A 23,204-nucleotide genomic window follows, 5' to 3' on the forward strand; every position below is an offset into this window, starting at 1 on the left:
TGGCCTGGAGCCTGGCTCAGACCTGACCCAATCCCTGGGACAACTTTAGTCCTACCCTTAAGTTGCTGAAGGAAGCTGGCACAAATCTCTCACCCTCGTACGTCCTTATTCACTGAAGAATCCAGGATTTCTTTCTCTTTTCCCATTTCTCTCCTGCTCCCTCACACACCCTCTTTTTCCTCCCACTGTCTCCTTATAGCAGGCCTCTAAAAAAAAACCCTTTCACCTTCCCTCTGGCATTCTCCTGTGGAGATGCTCCCTCCTTCCCCATGTGGGCATTCTGCCTGCAGGAAGGACTGGTTGACTTTCTTTTCACATTTTGAAAGCAGCATAAGGAAGGGCAGACAATTCACGAGTTACTGCCAGATGAAAACAAGCTCCTCACAGGAAGGGAAATGTCCCTGCTGCTGCTGCTGCTTCCAACATCTCCAAGGTGTGGAACGCCCTCCCGTCCCCTGCCCCTCCCAGAGTCATCAGGTAGCCACAGCCCCTTGGCACTGGCCTGGCTCTCACTGGCTAGATTGTCAAAAGGGATTTACTAGCATTGTTCAACAGTCCATACTGTTTTGTAGAACAGAAAGTGAACCAGCCCAACTGACAGTGGGAATATTCTGGCCTCAAGATGTGATTTCTCTATTATTACCTTACCCTCCAAGGAGCCTTGGTTCTCTCCCTCATTTAATCCTCACAATAACTATTTGAGGTAGGTTAGACTGAGAGACTGTGAATGGCCCAAGGCCACTCAGTGAGTTTTATGGCCAAGTGGGGAGACCTGCTTTCTCCCAGGTCCTAGTCTGACACTTTTAACCACTATGCCATACTGACTCTCATGATTCTAGCTCTCTATGCTTGCCTATTCTCTTGCCTGTTCCTTGCCTGCCTTCCATGCTGCCCTCCCAGCCTGCCACCCTCATCGGCTTGCCTGCTGCTCAACTGTCTCTATGTTGACCCACTGGCTGTGGCGCCTCTGTCCCAAACCTGCTCTTGAACCTGCCAGAATTTGCCCCTTCTGCTCTTCCACATGCTCTCCCTTCTCTGCTGCTGCTCAGTGTTGGACAGATGCTGAACATGCAATCTTACAGAGAAAGGGAGCTGGGTGGATGCAATCAGTGACTGTCAAATCCCCCTCCACTTCTTGACCAGATGCTTGTTCTGCCCCCTCCCCTCTTTTCTCAGGGGGTGCTTGTGTTTGAGTTCCAACCAATGAGGCCTGGAGAAGTTACTGGGCGCCTGTCCCTCTACAGCAATGAGCTGGGCTCCTTCCAGTACGACTTGATCCTGAAAGCCACCCCAGCTCGGCCAGAGAAAGCCCTCTCCTTCTGTGCCATGCTGGGCAGCAGCCAGATCGTCTTCGCCAAGTTTGTCAACTACACCCGTCAGAAGACAGAGTACACCACCAAGGTGATTCCAGTTGCTGTGATGCCACTTCTGGTCCAAGTTGACAGGCACAGATCTTTCACCCACAGTAGCCTTTGCTTGTAGGCAAATCAAAATTTCCATCATCCTGCTCCACTAGCTTATGATACTGCCACACTTTGTGGCATTGTAGCTCTTGCTACAGGCCCTGCAGGAGCAAAATACTTCCTCCCACCCCATCTTGGCCACAGTGCCAACAAGCTTCTCTTCCGAACTAGCTGGAAAGCATGTGAACATCCCTCTGGAGTTGCTTTCTGCTGAGTCAGTCCTGTTAACATCTGCTTTTGCAGGCAGAAAAAGGTATTTCCCAGCCTGGGACTGAAGCAGGGACCATGTGCATATCTTACTTTATGGTGTTTATACTCTGCCTTCCTCCAAGAAGCTCAAGGTAGCTTACATGGTTCTTCCCCATCCCAAATGTATCCTCACAACAATCCTATCCGTGAGAGGTACTGACACTAGCTGAGTGGGGGTTTGAACTGAGATTCCCAAGTCTCTTTGACTCTTTGCAAAGCATTTGCTCTGCTGTCCTGAGCTGTGACCCTCCTGTTGCATGTGCCACCCACTCCCAGCAGACAATGGCAGGGGTGGGGAAGGGCTGTTAAATTTATATGGACTTTGGCTATGACGCAGCTGAAATCTATGCTAGCTGGTTGTGGGTCCCTCTCCCTGCTCAATAGGTTTAACCCAGGCTGGCCTGAGCAGTCAAATGGTTGTTTATGTGTGTGACTGGGGTGCTTAGCTGCCGAGTATCCCGTTTTTCGTGGGAAACCCCCGGATTTTAATCTGTTTCCCGCTGTTCTCCTGAATGGAGAAAAATCCCGAAAATCCCCCGGATTTCCTACCTGCCAGGGAGCCTCCATTTTGGGTGCTGCTCTTCCCATGTGTGGGCACCGGAAATCGGGCAGAGCGGCACCGGAAATTGCTTCTACGCATGCCCAGCGGCCATCTTGGTGGTGGCCGCATGGTGGCGGCTGTCACCAAGATGGCTGCCGCCATGCGGCCACCACCAAGATGGCCGCTGGGCATGCGTAGAAGCGATTTCCGGTGCCCACACATAGGAAGAGCGGCCCCGGAAGTTGCAGGTATGCTGGGGAGAGGTGAGGAGTTCTCCATGAGGCAACATTGACTTTTCTTTCTAGAAGATGCAAGTTCTAGGAGTCTCCCCCTTGCTGCCAGGCAAATGAAAATTGCAGAGGAAGTGGGAAAAGTTTGAGGCAGCACGGAGGCAAGGGTGGATGTGACAATGCAGTGCAGTGCAAATTTGCAACTGAGAAAGCAAGAGGCCTCTGGCCTTGAAAGAAAAAATAGCAGAAAGCCTGGCTGCCCACCTGCTGTGGTAAATTGCTGCCTACCCATCCTCTTTCGTGCTGTTGCACATGAAGCCTCATCACTTTTGAGAGTCCATTCTACACTTCAGGCTCTGTCATATAGGCCAAACTACTGTGGAGAAACTACCTACCTGAAAGGGCTTGGGGGCACTCCTCACTCCATTTGAACATACCTTTTGGGTTCTGACAAATATCTCATCCTCCAGGATATTGTAAATAAAAATAGCTGCTGCCAGGCTCCAGATTGTTTCCTTCTGTACCCAAGTTGGGATTCTTCTTACAAGGAAGGATTCTGGGTACAAGGAGATCTGCTGCTCCTGCCTTACAATGCCTGTGAGTTTTCAGAAGCTGCCAGGGTGAAATGCCTCTAGTCTAGGTGCATGGGACCTACCCCCGCCTCTATCCCTCCCTCCCCTCTCCAGTGAGACTCCTTTGTTTTCAGAACAAACCAGTACAATGGGTTGTGCTCTTCTGTCTGGGGTTGGTGGCTGATTGCTTCATTGCTCCAAAGGACAAAGGCACTGCAGGAGGAGTTTTGCCAGGGAGAGGAAGCAGTAACTGAGCCTGAGCACAACAATAATGCAACCCAGTTCTGTTTTTTGTTTGTTTTGTTTTACTGGGGTTTGTTCTGACCCTCTGGACAAGAGTTGAGTCAATAAGAAATGTTATGTTTGTTTGCTCTTTGGTACAGCTGCAGCCACCAGACCAACCAGACTGTGATTTCTCTTTCCAGATTGACTGCCCTGACTTCCACGTGGACAAAGTCATCAATGCACCTGCAGGATCTCTAGGAGGCACTGAGGTCAGCGTGGAAGTAATCTTTGAGCCTTGCCAGCTGGGTGAATGCAAGGGAACGCTTGTCCTTTCCTCAACCATAGGAGGTGACTATGTCATCCCTCTCAGTGGCACATCAATCCCTCCTAAACCACAGGGGCCTATTCAGATCAGGGCTGGGACCAGCGCATCCATTCCCTTTAAGAATGTGTTTCTGCATCCCATGGCTTTCTCCTACATTGTGCAGAATTCTGCCTTTACTGTGAAAGCCACTGAGACTATTAAGTCTAAGAAATCAGCTACCATCCTAGTCTCCTTTGAAGGGAACCCAAGTGGCACCAAAGCCCCTGTCACTAGCAAGCTGGTCGTTTCTTGTCCTCGTGCAGCTGGGCTGGGCTCAGGAGTCTCCTGGATTTATTATCTAAAGGGTATCACACCTGAGAAATGAAACTCTGGGGAGCCACTGTGTTGTCTGTTTCATTTAAGCATTGCCATAAGGAGGGGGAGAGAGCTACAGAGTCAGAGCATGCCTTGCTTTTTGGTATTTGAGCCCCTGTGTCAAGCACCTTCCTTGCTTTTCTTAGGAGAAGGGAAAGTTGGCAATGCCTCTGTACCTTTTGGAAGGAGGGAGGAGCCCTCTGTGATTGTCCTTGCAGCAAGCACAGAGGACAGCAGAATGTGTTATACAGGGCTTCCACATACAAGATTTCTGTTAGAACAAACCAAGTGTCTCCTTGTGTAAGGAGGGCAGCACACACCATACCAGGAATGTCCTTCTTCCCTTAACATTCCTCCAGTGTTCAATCTGCTGAATAAGTTAATGCAGCAGCATAAAACATCACCTGGATATGTGCAAAACAAGCTTCTGCCTTATATTCATGATAAGAATGTCTTGTTACATAAGATTTTATTTTGGAATAAAGGTTATTAAGCAAAACAAGAAAGTGCTTGGAAGTTTGTCAGGACAAGGCTGCGGGCAGGATTCTGGGATCTGGTTGGGAGAGAGCCAGACCAAAAGCTTAATGTCTGCTCAGGCTGCCTGGATACAATGATTTGGATGGCAATAATCAGCTGTCAGTTCCCTCCATGGTAGAAAGTGGGAGAGGCAGAACAACCATGACCTGTGACATCAGTGTTGTGCATAATGTCACATTCCTGTCTGTAGACTCAGCTGTGCAAATGTGCAGGTTAGGCTGAGAAGGGACAGCTGGCATCCCGATAATCTGTTTCTGGAACTTCTGGCTGCAGAGAAACATATAAGGGCATGGGCAAAATATCCATTGAAATATTTGACTCCAGAGGGGATAACAGGACTTCTCCTGGTGATAGTGATGGTGACCATGGCCTCCTTGCTTATGACCCAGATGCTTTCCCACAAGGTGCTATTTGCCAGCATGCCCTTCTTCAGAACTGTCTGTGAAAAAGTTATGTATGCTCTGCCCTCCCCCAGTGTTGGCTCTGACAACATACTAGGGCCAAATAGAGAAAAGTGAACAATTTCAGCATGTTGCTGATTTCTAATTAAGCAGCACAATCTCTGCCACTGCTCACAATTGTCCTAGTGTCCGGCTTTCTTTTAAGTAAACAGGTAGAGGGGGTTGTGCTTGCCAGTCTTTCAAATGAAACTTAGGGACATGGGGTATAAGTATTGACTAATTGTTTCTCACTCAACATGCCATCATTTAAGTTCCTTCAAATCAGAACGCTTTACAGCAGGGGTGGCTAATGTGGGCACTTTCCAGAAGTTGTTGGGACTCCCAACTCTCCTCAGCTGGATGGCTGCAGGTTCTCCATACCTCCTTTACAGCAATGCTCTGCAACAGAGGGTCAGGGCAGCGGCATTATTTGCCAGATACCGGTAGTATTTCTTTTAAAGGGGTCCCCAAATGTCTGTTTGGACGAAAGGTGGGATTCGAGTGTCAAACTGTTGAAGGCAATTACAGTGGTACCTCGGTTTACAAACAATTGGTTCCAGAGGTCTGTACTTAACCTGAAGCGTACTTAACCTGAAGCAAACTTTCCCATTGAAAGTAATGGAAAGCGGATTAATCCGTTCCAGACAGGTCCGCGGAGTACTTAAACTGAAAATACTCAAACCGAGGCGTACTTAAACCGAGGTATGACTGTACTTTATAGGGTGAGGAAAACGGTGCTGCGGCCAATGCTGGGTCTAAGAGACCCGCTGACATGAATGAAGGCGACTAACTTAAGCCATCCGTATCAATGGGTCTATGAGCAGCACTGAGTTGCAGGCAGCCCAGGAAAGCAGGAAAGTGATTTATACCAGGTCAGGCCACCTGCGGGAGCTGCTGGCCCCTGGAGCCGGGCGATCAAGCTCAACCTCCTCATCCGGATGAGGCGTCGTCGCTCGAAGGCGCTGGCTGAGAAGCCCCACCAAGCCTCCCCGAGCTTCAAGGTGGACTGCGCCGCGCTAACTGCAGCTTGATCGCTGGCGACGCGCGGGAGGTGGTTCGAGGGCCGCATGAACGAAGGAAAACGGCTCGGAGAAATTTGTCACGTGAGACCGCCGAGAAGGGGGGGCGGAGCAGGAAGCACCTGATATCTCACGTGACTGGACCAAGATGGCCGCCGCCTGGTAACCGGAGAGAGGGGGGGGAAGCGCCTCCTCCGCTACCGCAGCGCCAGTGCCTTCTTCCCGCCCACCTGCTCCTGCGCTCGGGGAGCCGCTCGTCCCTTTCTCCCCTCCCTCCTTCCTTCCATCCTTGAGGCAGGTGCAAGGCGGGACGACCGGCGCGATGAACCCGGAGAAGGACTTCTCTCCGCTGACGCCGAGCATCGTGCGGGCCCTGAACGACAAACTCTACGAGAAGCGGAAGGTGGCGGCGCTGGAAATCGAGAAGTGAGCGAAGGGGGCGGGCTGCCTTCCATTCACGCTCTTGGGCCGCCGAGGGGGCCCTTCTCGTACTGCACTGGCAAGCAGCAGCCGCATTAGTAGTGCCCGGTAGGGTCTTTCCCCGCCCTGCCTTGAGGTGCCATTGGCGGGGCTTCAGCCGCTGAGCCTCAGCCCTTTCCTTAGCGCCCGCCTCCCCTTGCTGAAGAGCTGGCCCGTTGGCTGCTCCTGCTCCTCCTGCATAACTGTCAAGTTCTCCCTTTTTTTAAGGGAATTTCCCTTATGCTGAATAGGCTTCCTCGCAAGAAAAGGGAAAACTTGACAGCTATGTCCTCCTGTCACCGAAGGGCCTCTTCCTTCTCTTGGAGCAGGCCTGAGTGGGGGCGGGAATGCTGGTTTAGAGCGGGATCTACAAACAGCAGCTCTGAGGAAGTTGCGCCTCTTCTCTCACTCCTGTTTTTCTCCGCTCTCGCCACATACCAGGCATAGAGATCAAGCCCTGAAATAGGTGACACAGAGACAGGCTGCTGTTCGTATGGTGGAGGGGCCTTATTCAGCCACAGAGAAGACCAAGCCTTTCTCCCTGCATGCACCTTGCAAAACTACTTGTCAGCTTGTGTGGGCAAAACTGGGCAAGGTGGACCAGTTTTCTGGCTCCATTTCATTTGTTAATAGATGATTCATTTGTGGGCATACAAGGCTGCGAATGGCTAGCTAAATTAAAAGAAATATATTTCTCATGTTAAACTGGAGCCAGACATGCACCTGGTAAGACATGATACAGTCGTCTTCTTCTCCTGTTTTTTAGGCTGGTGCGGGAATTTGTGGCTCAGAACAGCACAGCTCAGATCAAGCATGTGATTCAGATTCTTTCTCAGGAGTTTGCACTTTCCCAGCACCCACATAGTCGAAAAGGGGGGCTTATTGGCCTGGCAGCCTGCTCCATTGCTCTTGGGAAGGTAGGTGGTGTTGCTGTTTCTTTGACCTCATAGGAGGACATGAGCCCTTGTCCTCTGTTAGAAGGGAGAGAGGCTGCCTGTTCTAACCTCACAATTGTTCCAGAGGAGGAAGACATTCTGTGATGGGTGACTTTGGAAACCTAAAAAATGGATTCCAAATTAGTTACAAAATTATTTATCACAATCTCCAAAAATAAGTTGTATGAATAATTACAATTAAGCTCTAATTCTGTTTTGGTGCAATGTTAAGAAATATCTCCTAGTAACATCTTCATATGTAGGGAAGCATTTAGTCAAGCTGTGTGCTGCTTCCAGCTGCCTTTGACCAATTTCCTGCCGTTTTCCCTGGCAAAATTTGGACTTATTCACACATTACTTTAAGCCACCTTTTGTTTGTTTTGTTTGTTTTGAGCCATCTTTTGTTTGTTTGAGCCACCTTTTGTTTGTTTTGGCATTGTCAGAAGAGAACAGGTTCTCTTCTCTCCATCAGTGGCCAGAAAAGGCAAGGGAGATGGGACTTCTTGTTAGCAAAGTGACGGCTCTTCCTGCATTCCTAAAAAGAGGCTGAATTCTGGCCCATCTCCTCTCACTGTTTAAAATGGACTTTCTTGCCTTTGCTGCATAGTAAGGAGCTTTTGCTCTAGGTTTGGGGTGCCCATATTTTTTGGATTTGAGGACACATTTGGAAACTTAAGAAACTGTTGTGGGACCAACAAAATGTTCATTTCACAGAAGAATCCCCCCAGCTCCCAATCCACATCCCAAAGACCAACACCAACCCAAAACAGGCAAAAAAACAAAAGAAAACAGGAAACACCCCCCACAACAACTTGCTCCCATCTCATTTTTGAAAAATGGAAAAGGGATGGAGACTTTAGCACCTGTGTGCCTGAGGAAACTATGTTGCCCACAAGCATAATGTTGGTGACTCTGGCTATAGTCAATGCCTGGGCATTCTGTTCTTAGTCAAGTTTGCTGTCCCTATTCCAAGCTTCTCCACCCCGGTGCACTTGCAAGAAAGCAGGGACTCCACTCTGGTGTAGTCACTGCTTAAGTCCATGGCTCCCCCCCTTATCCTTGTGTTTTGATTGGCAGGACTCTGGGCTGTACTTGAAGGAGCTCATTGAGCCTGTGCTGACATGCTTCAATGATGCTGACAGCCGCTTGCGGTACTACGCCTGTGAGGCCCTATACAACATCGTGAAGGTGGCCAGAGGCTCTGTCCTCCCCCACTTCAAAGTGCTGTTTGATGGCTTGAGCAAGGTAATGGGTTTTCTTGACAGGCCAAGAATGTCTCACACATGTAAGGTCTCTGATGTTATGTATATGTCTGCTCTCGGGCTCTTTGGAGGTGTGGGTGCTGATTCTGGACAACTGGGGCAGAGATCTGGCACTGAGGATCACCACAAGCATCCCCTAGAGGAAAACGTTCCTCCTACATTGATGCCTTCGCCCCCTAAGACTAACATGGCTGGAGAAGACTAACATGGCTCCGGGAACCTGGCAGAGAGTCTGGTCAAGGGGTCCATGAATGTGCTTTCCAGATTGCTCACGGCAACCATAGCTCGGATGGTGGTGTGCACCTGTGGGTGGGGGCTTGCCTCTGGCTTTGCACACTTTCTGGGCATTTCTGGAGCTCAGTTTGTTGTCAGACCGTAGGCGGTGTCCCTGCCCCATTGCTGGGAGTCAATAGCCAACAGAAAATAGTTGTCTCCTTGTCAAGTCACTACTAGTGTCTTATTCACATGGCTCAGCCACACTACATACACTCTCTGTTTTTCCTAGCTTGCTGCAGATCCAGACCCAAATGTCAAAAGTGGATCTGAACTCCTGGACCGGCTTCTGAAGGTATACAGTTCTTCCTGCTGACAGCAGCTCATGATGTGCCGGGGATAGGTTACGGATGGAGGGGTGCATATTTCCTGCATTAGTCTTGGGGTGTTTGAGTAAGGCGAAGAACCTAGGAATTTGCTTGGCTGATTTCAGGTATCAAATTGTGGTATTTGTGATCTCATGTAGAATCTACTATCCTGGTTTTCAAGTTTTAAATGTAGAAAGTGCTAAAAAAGTGAGGATGTTCTTCTGGGTGTGATAGAAGTGATGAGTAATATGAAAGGTAATTTTGCAGAAAGTGGTGAGTTTGGGTGTCTGCCAGGATCTCAGGCCAGGAGAGAGACCATGTTCTCAGCAGCCCTGCCATTCATGCTTTATATGAGGCACCTGAGAAGGCTGGAGACTGTGTTGGAGCTAAGTAGCACTGGAATGTGAACTCAACTCCCACAGACAAACGCTTCTGCTAATTTTTCTAAGGGAATCAGAAATTGATGGGAGTTTGAAAGATGGGAAACTGAAACCAGGTTCATAAAGCAAACCGAACATGCATAATGCACCTCTGGTTGGATGCTCTAGCTCAGGCATGTCAAACCTGCGGCCCTCCAGATGTTTTGGACTACAATTCCCATCTTCCCCAACCACTGGTCCTGCTAGCTAGGGATCATGGGAGTTGTCGGCCAAAACATCTGGAGGGCCGCAGGTTTGACATGCCTGCTCTAGCTACTGGCACTGCATCCTAGATTGCTAAGAAACAAGCCATCTTGTTGTAGAGGCAAGGCGGATGCTGCTGACCAGCCTCCTTCTTTAGAAATCAAAGGTCACCTTCCTTGTTCCCACTGTCCTCTAAGATTGGTTGTTCACTGAAGAGCAAGCAGAATTACACGAAAGCGAGCTTCCTCTTCCAGAAGAAACAGAATATCTGAGTTCCCTAGGAAAGGGGAAGAAAAAGCTATACAGTAAAACCTCTGAAGCAGCTTTGGCCTTTGCCTGGGCATCTGGCTGAGCTGCCAGAGGACTTCTCAAGCACCCCAGAGAACAAAGAGCACATACGTAAAATGGTGTGAGGCTTTGGTCACTTAGGACATGGGAAACAAACAGGGTTTTTAAAAAATAAAAGATTGTGAAGATTTGGTTCTTCACAACCTGTATAGAAAATGAACATGGTGTGGTTGTTCTCTGTATGAGAAAGAAGGCATAGAGTCCAAAAAACTAGAAAATGAAAGAGGAACCAGCTCCTCCACAGAATCCCTGTTGGTCATAGTACCAAACATAAAAACTAATTTAGCACGGAGGGCATTGCCCTCATGACCAGAACTCTGAGGATCAACTGGAAGTGGGGGAAGAGTGTTGTAATGAGCATGGTTTCAACCACATTCACAGCAACAGAGTAAAAACGTGTTTGGAACACAGTAAATTACCTGAAGTTCTAGGTTTACTAAGATGCTGTGCCTTAGAAGGGTTCTGGTCATGGAACCTCCAAGCGTGCGGCAACCAGGAACGTAATTCTGGTTTTAATAATTAACCCCAGGACCTGTGTCCCTGATACAAATGTTGTTGACTGATTGAGAACACGGCATTACCAAGTGTGTTTGTGTGATATGGAGTCCTCTTTTGAAACTGAATGAGACTTATGTTTAATTTAGTTGGCGATGTTTCACTTTTGTATACATATGAAGGTGACTGGAGATTTGCCATCTAAGTTAACTGTAGTTGCATTTGGTTTCAAAATCGGATTTTTTTCAATAAGAAGGGAATAAGTTCAAAAGGAAAATTAAGGACATTAAATCTCTGCAGAATGCTTGGATATGAGGGATGTTCAGGGATCATCCTCTTACAAATGCTGAGAAGTCATACATTTGCACTGGAATATAAAGGCAAGTGTTGGCAATCATGATGTGTTCAGCAAGCATATGAAGCAGATTGTAGGACAGCATCAGCTAGAACCCACATCTCTGTTAGGAAAAGGCTGGTCAGCAGCCCTTCAAGCACCACAATGTCTTGGATTCAGGCAGTTGGTCTGGAGATAATGCAGCCTTTGGCGCACCTGACATCTTCCAGATATTTTGGACTCTAGCTCCCAACAGCTGTGTTGGCTGTGACCAATGGGAGTTGTCCGTAACATCTGGAAGACTCCTGGCTGGTAATGGTTGGAAGGCTCTCTTTCCTTTCTAGAGTGGTAGAGGTCCTGGACTTTATGTAGGGTTCAAGCACTTATGGGAAGGGAGTCAAGGCTCATTCTCAAGCTCATTGGTCTGATTTTCTAGGACATTGTGACCGAGAGCAACAACTTTGACCTGGTGAGCTTCATTCCACTGCTGCGTGAGAGAATCTACTCCAACAACCAGTATGCTCGACAGTTTATCATTTCCTGGGTAAGTGTTTTTGGTTTGATGCTGGGATTTGTTTCTCTGGCATCTAAAGTGAGCAGTGTGTTTTATAACTGTCAGCTCAGTGTTTTCTGATACTTTGGAATGGATGGTGGTATAAACAGCAGCATGGGGCTTGTTTGCTTGTTACCTGCTTGGGAAGCAGCTGGAGCTGCTGTGTATATTGTTGCTCTTGATGGCTCTGTTAGAAACAGATGATGCATAGTTCCTTTGTGGAAAGGCCTTTCTTGTTTCTCCTTGGCAATTGTTTGCAGTTTGTCACCAGTAGCTGCTGACTTCCTGATACCTTCCTTCCAAGCCCTGTTGCAGGGTTAGCAGAAGGAAGTCCCTTGCTCTGACCACCTGTGTGCCCTGGCTGCATGAAAAGGTCCTTTGAGAGACTTTCTACAGGGGTGGAATTCCTTTCCAGTGAAGACTTGCTGGTGCTGAAGGCACCAGCTCTCTTCTATGTGAGGTGCCTCTTAGTGATCTAAAATTACCTTTCAGAGTGTGAAAGGCTGATTTCCACCTTGTCAGACTCAAATACTTTGGGGAGCATATTTTAACCTTGAGCTGGCTAAAAATTTAAATGATAAGTGAGGCAAATCTTTCATGTGCCTCAAAGACTTTTGGGGTCTTGTTTCTTTTGAGTGAATGTACATAAAAGGGCAGATCTACTATTAAACAAATGAAGTTTAAGCTGCAGTGCCCCTAATCCTGGAGGGGCCACAAAAGTGAATTTAGTCCACACTGCTTAAATTTTTTAGTTCTAGCAGTAAGGTAAGGTAAAGGGCCGCTGGACAGTTAAGTCCAGTCAAATGCGACTATGTGGTGCAGTGCTCATCTCACTTTACAGGCCAAGGGAGCCAGCATTTGTCTACAGACAGCTTACCGGATCATGTGGCCAGCATGACTAAACCGCTTCTGGCACAACAGAACACTGTGATGGAAGTCAGAGCTCATAGAAACGCCGTTTACCTTCCCACCACAGCGGTGCCTATTTATCTACTTGCACTGGTGTGCTTTCAAGCTGCTAGGTTGGCAGAAGCTGAAACAAAGCCATGGGAGCTCACCCTGTTATGCTGATTCGAACCGCTGAGCACAGCACCACCTGCGTCCCTAGCTGCTAGTAGACCCAATTTGAGTTGAGCTTTATTGTATATAATTCAACAATCCTATAGTTTGAGAGTCAGTAGCACAGATGTGAATGTGTGGGGATCTGTCCTCATTGAAGAAGATAACAGTGGCTACCTACCGTGTTTCCCCTTTTTTAATACGTAGTCAAAAAGTAAGCCAGGGCAGCAATTTTAAGCATTTGAGAAATATAAGACATACCCCGAAAATAAGACATACCTCCATGCCTGCCAGCTGGGAGCCTGGAACCAGCTTCTGCAGCGTGGAACGCTCAGCAGCAGTGGGCAAAGCAAGGAAGCAGAGCGCGGAGATACAGATAAGCTGTAGCGGGGAAATCAGCTGTTCCTGGTTCAGTTGTAGCGCGCGCCTAGCGAAGTCAGCCCTGAGAAGGGAAAATGGCATTTAAAAACGCTGTTTGAAGTGATTTCAGCTTGCCTCCCCGCCGCCCGGAACCGGCTGCTGCAGCGCGGAGCGCTCAGCAGCGCCCGGGTGGAGCGCCCAGCAACACGGACGGAGCGCTCAGCAGCACCAGGAGGAGCGCCCCACCGTGCCGGGCGGCGGGGTGGCAGGCCTCCTTGGCAGGGCCAGGAAGAGACGAGGCCACTGGCTTGGGCGCTCCTGAGTCCTGACCCCAGCCGCTTCCATGCAGCAGCAGCAAAAGAGCCGTGCGGCCACATGGAGAGGCTAGCGCCCGAGCGGGAGACGCGCTCTCTGCAAAGCTCGGCACTCACTTCATCCGCCCGACGGGAAAGCGAAGTGGGGAAGAGAAAAAGAGAAAAAGCCGCCCGGCACGGTGGGGCGCTCCACCCAGGTGCTGCTGAGCGCTCCGCACTGCAGCAGCCGGTTCCGGGCGGCAGGGAGGCAAGCTGAAATCACTTCAAACGGCGTTTTTAAACGCCATTTTCCCTTCTCAGGGCTGACTTCGCTAGGCGTGCGCTACAACTGAACCAGGAACAGCTGATTTCTGCACTACAGCTGATCTGTATCTCCAACTGCATGTGCCAGAAAGTGTCATGTGTGATTGCACTGACTACTAGAGCACCAAGCCTTAAGACATCCCCTGAAAATAAGACACCGTGTGTTTTTTTGAGGAAAAAAAGTTATAAGACGGTGTCTTAAAAAGGGGGAAACACGGGTAGACCTCGTTTCTGGTTGCAAGGAGCTCCCATGACAGTTCAATTTTCAGGGGCCCCAAAATGTAGGTCCACCACTGGCACATAATCTGTTTTCCCAGAACACAGCCCATCTCCTTTAGAAACTTACTTGCTAAAGGCCAGGCTGGGTTGGCTGAAGGTTGCCCCTGAAATGGTGTTGCCCCCACTCTCTGTCCCCTTCCTTCCCTCCCATTATGCAAGCTGCTCCTAGGACCCGAAAAATGCCACTTGACATCTCATGGCAAATCCGGTTTAGGTCTAAAGAGACACATGCTTCTCCTTGCCACGGTGCTTTTCTATCATCTTCCTTTTGTTTGTCTTTTCCCCTTGAGTTAGATCTTGGTTCTGGAGTCGGTTCCAGATATCAACCTTCTGGATTACCTGCCAGAGATTCTAGATGGCCTCTTCCAGATCCTGGGTGATAACAGCAAGGAGATACGTAAAATGTGAGTGCAGAGTTGGATCTGGGGATAACTGCTTGGCTGTTGATACGCAGGCTTTGTCCCCCTGTTTCCAGGGCAGTGCTCCATAAGTTGCATCACCATTTCCTTTGGCTTCAACCCAGTTGACACACTTAAACAGGAAGCAGCAGCTTTGGGTAGGAGGAGAGGGCTGTTGCCTTGTGTGCCCTGCTCAAGGACTTCCCACAGGGACATCTGCTCGGCCACTTGAAGAATAGTTTGCTGGGTGAGATGGGCCCATCTTGGTGTGATCCAGCTTCAGAGCTCTTATGTCCAAGTGCCTTGGTAGAAACCAAAGTTTCTAGGCTGGAACCTATGCTGGATGCCCAGCAAGTAGACTCCTGTCTCCTGAGGAGAGTGAGTGAACAGAAAGGGGCATCTGCTTCCCTTTCCACCTTTTCATGTTATTTCCCCTATAGCGGAACACCTATCTCTGAACTCACTGACTTTCCCCCCTTGCAAACAGGTGTGAAGTGGCCCTTGGTGAATTTCTGAAAGAGATCAAGAAGAACCCTTCCAGTGTCAAGTTTGCTGAGATGGCCAACATCTTGGTGATTCACTGCCAGGCTTCTGGTAAGTTATTTGTATTTCCAGCCCACCCTTCACCGCATGATCCTCGAGAGTGTTTCAGAACCATCACAACTGAAACAAGTATTATTAAAATGAAACTACAAGACAAACAAAGCACAGGATCAGGACAGAAGCAGCATTGTTCAGCAGTGATGGAGGGAAGGCTTCCTAGGGAAAGAAGGGGCACGTCAGCCACCCATTTCCAGGCACCCTGCTAAACCACCTTTTTGTTTCCTGATCACTTTGACTGCAGATGACCTAATCCAGTTGACTGCCATGTGCTGGATGCGTGAATTCATCCAACTGGCTGGCCGGGTGATGCTGCCATATTCCTCGGGGATCCTGACAGCTGTCCTGCCGTGCCTGTCCTATGACGACCGGAAGAAGAGTATCCTTGCAGCAGAGGCTGTTGCCTCCCTCCCTCCTCCTCCCATCCCTTCCTTCACAAACATCTGTCAGCATCTGGCAGAAAGGGGGGAGGAGGGTCAGGCTAAGTCAACAGCCCTGGTTTATGCCATTGGAGGATTTTACTGCTGCTGCTTCCTTGTGAGCCCATGGATTATGAAAAGGACAGGGGGGCAGCCCCATAAGCAGCTCTGCTTTCTGTCCTTTCCTTGACATTAGAGCAGCCCCACAATTGCTTTCCCTGGGATGCTAAAGCAAAGGATTGGCTTTAGTAGGAGAGCCATTTTGTGGGAATCTTTACTGAAAGATGTAGCTTCTCTCAGGCTGGTCCATGAGAAGGAATCAAGCATACTTCAGTATCCCTTTTGATCCATGAGTTGAGAATCTTTCCTTTAGAAAATTCTAATAGAGGGATTGTGCTGTATTATTCTCTAAACATGTCAAATCTGGTATCTGATGCAACCTTTGCCAGCCTGAAAATTAAAATATTTTGTTTTGAAAACCATTCAACCTGAAACCAGTTTTCTAGCACTTATAGGTTGCATAGAATTAAACTATGGAACTCATACAAGAAATAGTGATAACCACCAACTTGGATGGCTTTAAAAGGAGACCAGACAAATTCATGGAGTAGGCTATCGGTGCCAACCAGCCACGATGGCAATGTTGTTCCTCCACCGTCGGGGGCAGTGTGCCTCTGAATACAAGCTGCTAGGAATCTCAAGTAAGGAAAGATGCTCTTGTGCTCAGGTCCTGCTTGTGGGGTTCCCAGTAAGGTATCTTGTTGGCCACGGTCAGAAAAAGGTGCTGAACTAGATGGGCCCCTTTTGACCTGGTCCAGCACCCCTCCCCCTCCCCATCCGTGGTTTTAGTGCCTATGGGCCCCTGTGAAAGATCTTGAGGCTAGACTCTTGCCATAGGGCCTGTTCTGTATGAGCCAACTCCAATGGTGATTGGGGACATGACTTGGGGGTGAATGTTCCTTACATCCGTGGGGTGCAGGCATCAAAGAGGTAGCCAATGTGTGCAACCAGAGCCTCATGAAGCTGGTTATTCCGGAAGATGATGAGGTTGATGAGACCAAGCAGCCCGCAACAGCCCCCCAGATAATGGAGGGTGATCAGGATGAATCCCTCTCCAAGCAGGAGGTGACCTCGGGTGGTAAGTCCTCCCCCCCCTCCCCCAAAGCAAACTGTCTTTCTATCTGGCTTTTTGTACAGATACTTATCCCTGCTCTCGTGACCTGGACTTTGGAGTATTGCAATGTGCTTTCTGTCGGGCTGGAGAGAAGGGGTTACCTGAGAAAAATACAAGGCTAGGGGAGTGGCAGGATAATGTGCTAAACAAGTGGAGATAGGACAGTACAAGTTTCTCACCATGGAATGACTGGAAAAGGTGAGCCAATCAAGACAGTGTGTTCCAAGGCTACCCAATCACTCCGTAGTGGGAAAATTGTATCTCCAGTCACTTAGCCCGTCTTATATTGGCTGAGTTTTAAAAGGTGGTGTTCTCAAGCAGTTCTGTGTGTAAAAAAAAGGGTGGAGGGTGCAGTCCTCGAGAAAGAAGCAAACAACAACTGTTGATCAGGTTCCCGGTGAGGGGAGGGTCAGTTGGAAATGAAGCCAGGCGTTTTGGCAGTTGCTCAGAGTGTCAGCTGCACCATGGACCTCAGCAGCGAAGCTGCTTGGTTTTCATTGTCCCGACTGTTATCTACAGACCTGACTACCTCACTGTCTTGATGTTTTCAGAACATTCTTGCTTGGGGCCACATCCCTAGTTTGTTTGGGGAGCTGTCCTTGCAAGTGCTAGCCCTTTGTGTTCCTCTGACAGTGTTGTGCCATGTTCAAGCTAACTGACACCTGTCTCCCTGCAGGCTGCCTGGATGGCTCTGGCGATTCCAATTTCAGCGACACCAGTGTCTTTATACCAGCCAGGTAAAAAGCAACCACCTCTTCTTAGTGACACTGGGGGATCCTCTGTAGAATTTTACAGAGAGGGAGATTATCCTGGGCATTCCTATGCTTGGCTCTTGCGCTGGACTGTATCGTGCCATTGACTTGCTGCAAACCACGGTTTACAGAGTACTGCATGGGCTTTGGTGGCAGAGGATGCTGCTTAGAAGGAATTCAGAGCAGCTGGTGAACTATGAGGCACCTCTCAATGATGTTCTTTCCTGCTGGGAACTGTTTTTTTGGGGGGGGGGGCATTCAGATGAAGCGAGCATATTTCTGCATGAACTCTCTCCCCCCTCCACCATAGGCTGGTGATGTGGGTCAAAGCAGACCTGTGCTTGGGATAGTAAACCTCCTTCTAACCCACAAACTCTCGTTTACAAATCCAAATGCTGTTTAGACTTTAATAGTTATGTGAATAGCTATGAAACTTGCGTTTGGCTGTCTCTAGGGGCAGCATTTGAGTTTGTGCAAAACATCTGATTTCAAATGGTAGCAGAAGCTGGTGAGTGGCAGGTATTTTGCCTTTGGGCACTCAGCAGTTTTGCAGGATCCCTTCTGGGCATTTGGGGTGGGCATTGTCCATTGGGCAGAAAGAGCAAAGCAGCTGAATCCTGTGGGATAAAAACTTCGCTGAAACAGAGGAGGTGATAATTGAGTGGCATTTGCCCCAGACAGTTAGCTTGCCTTCACCCCATAAAATGAACAGGACTTGACAGTCTGTTTGTGTATATAAAGGAAGCATGGAACATGAGTGTGGCCCTCTCATCAGCCTTGGGTTTCTTGTATACCTGGAAACCTGCGTACCTGGAAGGTTGCTGGGGCTGATGGGAGTTGTAGTCCAAAACATATGACGGGCACCAGACTGGCAAAGGCTGTGCTGCAGCATGCATAATTCTGCAGCTGCTCAAGTCTCCCTTCTCCTCCCCTGGTCATCTTAGTTTTGCAGTTTGCCTTGCAGGGAAAGTTCTCAACCCAACCTGCCCCCACCACATACTTTTAGTCACTCCTTTTCCAGCTCTCAGGTGCCCTTTTTTAGATGAGGCAACAACCAGAACTGTGTGTTTTCTTTTTTAAAGAAATGTTATGTTACAATAAAACAGTCTAGACCAGGAGATGGCAGAACAGCACAATGGCCAAGCCTTGGGAATGGAACTCATGGTTGGAATGTCTGGGAGAGTAAAAAGGTTCTTTGCTTGGTGCTGAGGTGCCAGGGCAAGGCATTGGCACTGTGACAGACCTTTCCCCTGGTGGTTACTTGCTGCTTTGAGGGAATGGGGGTACTCAAAGTTCCTCCTTGAGGGTGACCTTGGGGCACAAGTAGGCTTTTGTGGGGAAAGTGATCCATACACAACGTTCTGTTGGTGCATTGTATTCCACATACAGATTTATATGAAGTATTTATAGATTTGACTTTTAACAATAACTGCATCACAACTTTTAATTGCAATAGTAACAAATGATAGTTGATCAATATGCTGAGGATGGTCAGGAGGAAGGGAAAATGCTTGGAGAAGGAGCAATGAAAATGAGTCAAAAGTGGATGTGGTGATTTGGAGGCAAGCAGTCAACAGTTAACTGTGGACTCACGGATAAGGGGCTGCATAAGAGCTGGAGAAAAAGAAGTGTCTTAGAGCACTAGAGGCCTGATGCTGGATCTAACCACCCAGGCCACCTCTTTCCCACAATGGCCCATCAGACACCTCAGTTAGGACCCCACAAGCTGCTTCTTCTTCTTCTTCTTTCTTCTTCTTCTTCGAACACTCATAGCCGAGTAAGATTGTCTTCCATAAACACGGTTTTAACAATGAGTCCATAAGTGACTGTGGAGGCCAGTTCTGGATCTGCACGCCCTTCCACAGTGGGGACATAGGTTTCCGGGCGGGAGTTGATCATGGTGAGGGTTTGCCAAGCATGCCTTCCTCTTAGCATGTTTCTCCCTTTCAACCTGAGTTCGAGTCTCTTAAAAGCCCATGACACCTTTGGTAAAGGCTGTTCGCCAATTGGAGCGCTCACAGGCAAGTTTTCCCCACAAGCAGGACATGGGAGGCCACATCTCCCTCCTCTCCCTTTTGTTACCCAGTGACTGGCACTTGGAAGCTTCTTCCACCTCTCATCCTGGAGGCTTTGTGCCAGGAAAGGAGACGAGCTCAAGAGCTGCTTTTCTGCAGTGCTTTTGCAGGGCAGTGGGTCCCATGCAACCCCCAGTAAAATTAAGGTACAGAGTAAACAGTACCTGGTGGGTTTGCTCCCTGTGTCTTCTGGAATATTGAAATGAGATTGCATAATATTCCCTGTGACTTTTTAAAAATATATTTAAAAAAATATTTCATAGATGTAATATAAACCTGCTTTTTTCTCTCTCCCACGCATGCCTCCTAATACTTCCTAAAGGGGGCAGCATGCATTCCTTCCAGCCATTCTCTGTATGGAACAGAATTGGTTGCTAGCTGTGAGGCTACCAATTTTCTTCCCTTCCGTCCAGATCTGCTTGGAAGGGAGACGTGATCTGCACTTGGGAGTAGCGGGAGCCTTTGTACTTCCTTGGAATTGGAGTAATATATTGACATCCCACTGTTCTTCCGTTGTGGAGCTCAAGACTATGCATATGGCGCTTCCAAGTGGTCTGCACATCCGTGCACTGACAAGATGCAAACCTGGGTGGCTTTTGCAATGTGGCTACATCACGCGCCCTCGGGACCAAATCAATAAGCACAAGCTATTATTAGTAACAAGTAACAAAACAAATCACAGAAGGGGGTTTGTAGCATGCAGTGCAACATCAGGAGCAGGGGGGAAATAAGTTACATCCTCTTGGTTATGTCTGTATCTTTCATAATGGGATGGAATGTCAATATGTTGCTTCCCTTCTTCCGAAAGCCAAAGAGAATAATTTTTTTCAGCAACATGCAGCCACACAGATCCATGAGCTGGTATTCAGTGAACAGCAGTTGCTTTAGTTGCCACAGATTTTTAAGGGTTTGTTCTTAAGCATACAAAATGGAATGGTAGAAGCAATATGGAAAAAAGTATTCAATCTACAGACAAAGGAGGAGAGCAGTTGCTGGAAAATAGCTGCCAGCATTACTGGAATGGAGAATGACTTTGCTTTCATTCAGTTGGCAGCTAAGGAAAGCAAGCGAAGGAGCAATAATATAGTCATTTATGGGAGAGAAACCTTGTCTCTTTGCAAGGTGAAAGCTGTATAGTATGGGGAGTGTTTGTTGAGGTGAAATGATGAACCAAGAAGCCTGTTGCATTGTGATTTTCTGTGTACAGTTTATATATGGACTCAATATAGGCAGCTAAGTATTGAGAAGAAGTCATCCAGCAAATGCCATTGACAACAGGGAAAGAAACCAAATGGTATAAGTTGCCCTGAGGTTATTTATGTTGAAGGGCAGTATAGGAATTCATTGAGTGAGTGGATGAAACCATGCTCCTGTCTGATCTTAACTTCTGTCTCCTTTTACCTTCAGCACTGAGAGAATCCAGGTGACCCTGAACCTTGATGGAATTGTCCAAGTATTGGACTGTCACCTTCACGATTCAACCATTGGGATGATGACACGGATAGCAGTCCTGAAGTGGTTGTACCACTTGTACATCAAGACTCCTCGCAAGGCAAGTCTGCTCGTTGGTCAGATCAGGCCTGCAGAATGGCCATTGGCCTACATTATAGAGTTTCTTTTCCTCCTGGCTCTTCCTTGAAGAGAAGCTATGATCCTATTCTTAAAGCTTTGGAAAGCAAGCTTGCCTCTTAAGAATACAGTGGTACCTTGGTTCTCAAACTGAATCCGTTCCAGAAGTCTGTTCCAAAACCAAAGCATTCCAAAACCAAGGCGCGCTTTCCCATAGAAAGTAATGCGAAACAGATTAATCTGTTCCAGACTTTTAAAAGCAACTCCTAAAACAGTAATTTAACATAAATTTTATTATCTAATGAGACCATTGATCCATAAAATGAAAGCAATAATGTACTGTACTATAAAAGAAATAAGGCAGTACTGTATTGTAGATGATAAAAATTAAAATTAATTTTTCCCTTACCTGCACTGATGATAGTCTTGCTTGGATGGGGGGGCTTTTATCCATTTCCACAGTCACAAATCAATCAATCAAACAATCAATCAATGATAAAAGGAAGAACAAGCCACAGTCACAAAAACGAAAAAGCCACACAAACAAAAAAACGCCAAAAAATAGCAAAAACAAAAGCATCAAATATAAGCTCCAACTATCACCTCAGAACACTATAATTGGAAATGGAAGGCTTTGATTACAATGGGGGAGGTGCGCACAAATTAGCAGCACAACGGTGAAAACGGAAGCTCAGGACCACGTTCGGCTTCTGAAGCAAAGTTCGCAAACCAGAACACTGAGTTCCAAGTTGCAGCATTTGAGTTCCAAGTTCGAGAACTAAGCTGTTTGAAAACTGAGGTTCCACTGTATAGCATTGGATACATGTGCTTTTTCAGCCCGGAAGGAACTGTGGTAATTTTTTTAATTAAGTGAGGCACAGTTGTTGAGTCAGAGAAATTTGGGAGCTCTTTTCTGAACATTCCATTGCAGAAGTTTTCTTCCTTTTCTCCTCCAGCTTTTCTGCTCCCCCCACCCTTTGGTGCTGATTGGCTTGGTAATAAAGTTGCTTGTAATGGATGGAAGCCCAAATCGTTTCATGCTTTACATAGAGTCTGCTGAAAGTGCTAAGGTTATGAGTGCTCTGGCTCAGTTTGCATGTAATGCTAAGCCAAGCCATGCTTCATTGTGAACGCACAGGCTCCCTCAGAGGACATTGCAGCTGCTTTTCTCTCCCTCCAGTGCTGCTGCGCTGCCCTGACCTAAGCTGTGGTTTGGCATGGAAAGTGCTCTGAACCTGGGGCCTGTAGTTTGTCTCACTGCAGACAAACCATGAGCTGTAAATCAAGAAAAGCCTTGGCTGCATGGTTTGTCTCCTCTCTGCGTGTTCATGTTAAAACACAGTTTGGCTGAGTGTTACGTGCAAACTAGTTCAATATATCAATAAGCAATAGAATACTTTTCAAAGGAAGAAGCCGTTCCTCTAGTTGGTGACTCTGGCCTCAGCTGCAGAGTTTGCTTGGCAAGCTTGCGAGAAAGGAGGGCTTCTTTCCAGGACAAGGACTGGGATGCTCTTAAACCTGGAGGCAGCCTTTGCTGTTGTGGCGGCAGCCTGTGGCAGAGCACCAGACACAGTACCTTCTGTGACTGTTTTGGACTTCTTTTGCCTTTCAGATGTTCCGGCATACAGACAGCCTGTTTCCCATCTTGTTAAAGACCTTATCCGATGAGTCTGACGAGGTGAGCATAAATCCTGCACTGGAAACATTGAACTCCATTTATTTTATTTGTGTGTTTTTTTAAAATAATAATAATAATTAAAAAAACCTGAGAGAGAGAGAGTAAAAGTGGCTAGTAGGCTACTCAGACCACAGGTGAAAAGTTCATCAAATTCATTGTCTCCTGAGCACTGGTGCTCTTGGGCAGCTCTATTTAGCGGGTTAGGTTGTAAACAGAGTCAAACCACCCACATGTTGAGAGGTGATTAAAAGAAGTGGCTTTCAGAGTTTCCCTTTCTCAGCCACAGATTCTCAGCGTGGAACTTCAGATGGTGCTTCCCTTGGAGGCCATGGCAGCTTGAGCTGTTGAATAATGGAAGCAATTGTACTAGTCACATTTGCCTGGAAACTGAGAGGCTGCTGTCTCTGGTGAAGCTTCTAATTTGATTCTGCCTCATGACTCGGAGGGGATGGTTCTCAGGAATGTCCTCCTGCAATCTCCTGGAATAGAAATCCATGGCAAATTCAGTTTCACTTTCACAAGAAGGGAGCTGCCTGCTGAAGTATTCCCACTTGGTGGATCTTGCACCAGGATGAGGCCCTTTCTATCATCTGGATTTGACTTCTCTGCTACTTTCTTTGTTGCAAAGAGGCTGGGATATTGTTGGGATAATGAAGATATATAAAGCTGGATACACTTC

The 23,204-nt window shown here is 47.8% G+C and overlaps 2 protein-coding genes across 4 annotated transcripts in view; both read left to right on the plus strand.

Annotated features, from left to right (window-relative positions):
* HYDIN (HYDIN axonemal central pair apparatus protein) overlaps nt 1–5,385 on the plus strand; it is a 174,777-nt gene extending 169,392 nt beyond the window's left edge. For all 3 annotated transcript variants that reach the window (XM_060275916.1, XM_060275918.1, XM_060275917.1), the window contains 2 exons: nt 1,177–1,401; nt 3,481–5,385. In XM_060275916.1, the coding sequence (XP_060131899.1) occupies nt 1,177–1,401; nt 3,481–3,969 (714 nt within the window). In that variant the 3' untranslated portion in view covers nt 3,970–5,385. The remainder of the gene's footprint in view (nt 1–1,176; nt 1,402–3,480) is intronic.
* Nucleotides 5,386–5,465: 80 nt separating this feature from the next.
* VAC14 (VAC14 component of PIKFYVE complex) overlaps nt 5,466–23,204 on the plus strand; it is an 81,536-nt gene continuing 63,797 nt past the window's right edge. The window contains exons 1-12 of the mRNA XM_035117290.2: nt 5,466–6,381; nt 7,181–7,331; nt 8,427–8,594; nt 9,117–9,179; nt 11,429–11,536; nt 14,155–14,264; nt 14,746–14,852; nt 15,103–15,237; nt 16,257–16,415; nt 17,128–17,188; nt 20,686–20,830; nt 22,460–22,525. Coding sequence (XP_034973181.2) covers nt 6,278–6,381; nt 7,181–7,331; nt 8,427–8,594; nt 9,117–9,179; nt 11,429–11,536; nt 14,155–14,264; nt 14,746–14,852; nt 15,103–15,237; nt 16,257–16,415; nt 17,128–17,188; nt 20,686–20,830; nt 22,460–22,525 — 1,377 coding nt within the window. The 5' untranslated portion in view covers nt 5,466–6,277. The remainder of the gene's footprint in view (nt 6,382–7,180; nt 7,332–8,426; nt 8,595–9,116; nt 9,180–11,428; nt 11,537–14,154; nt 14,265–14,745; nt 14,853–15,102; nt 15,238–16,256; nt 16,416–17,127; nt 17,189–20,685; nt 20,831–22,459; nt 22,526–23,204) is intronic.

The sequence above is a fragment of the Zootoca vivipara genome, chromosome 6, assembly GCF_963506605.1.
Source record: "Zootoca vivipara chromosome 6, rZooViv1.1, whole genome shotgun sequence".
Lineage (NCBI taxonomy): Eukaryota > Metazoa > Chordata > Lepidosauria > Squamata > Lacertidae > Zootoca > Zootoca vivipara.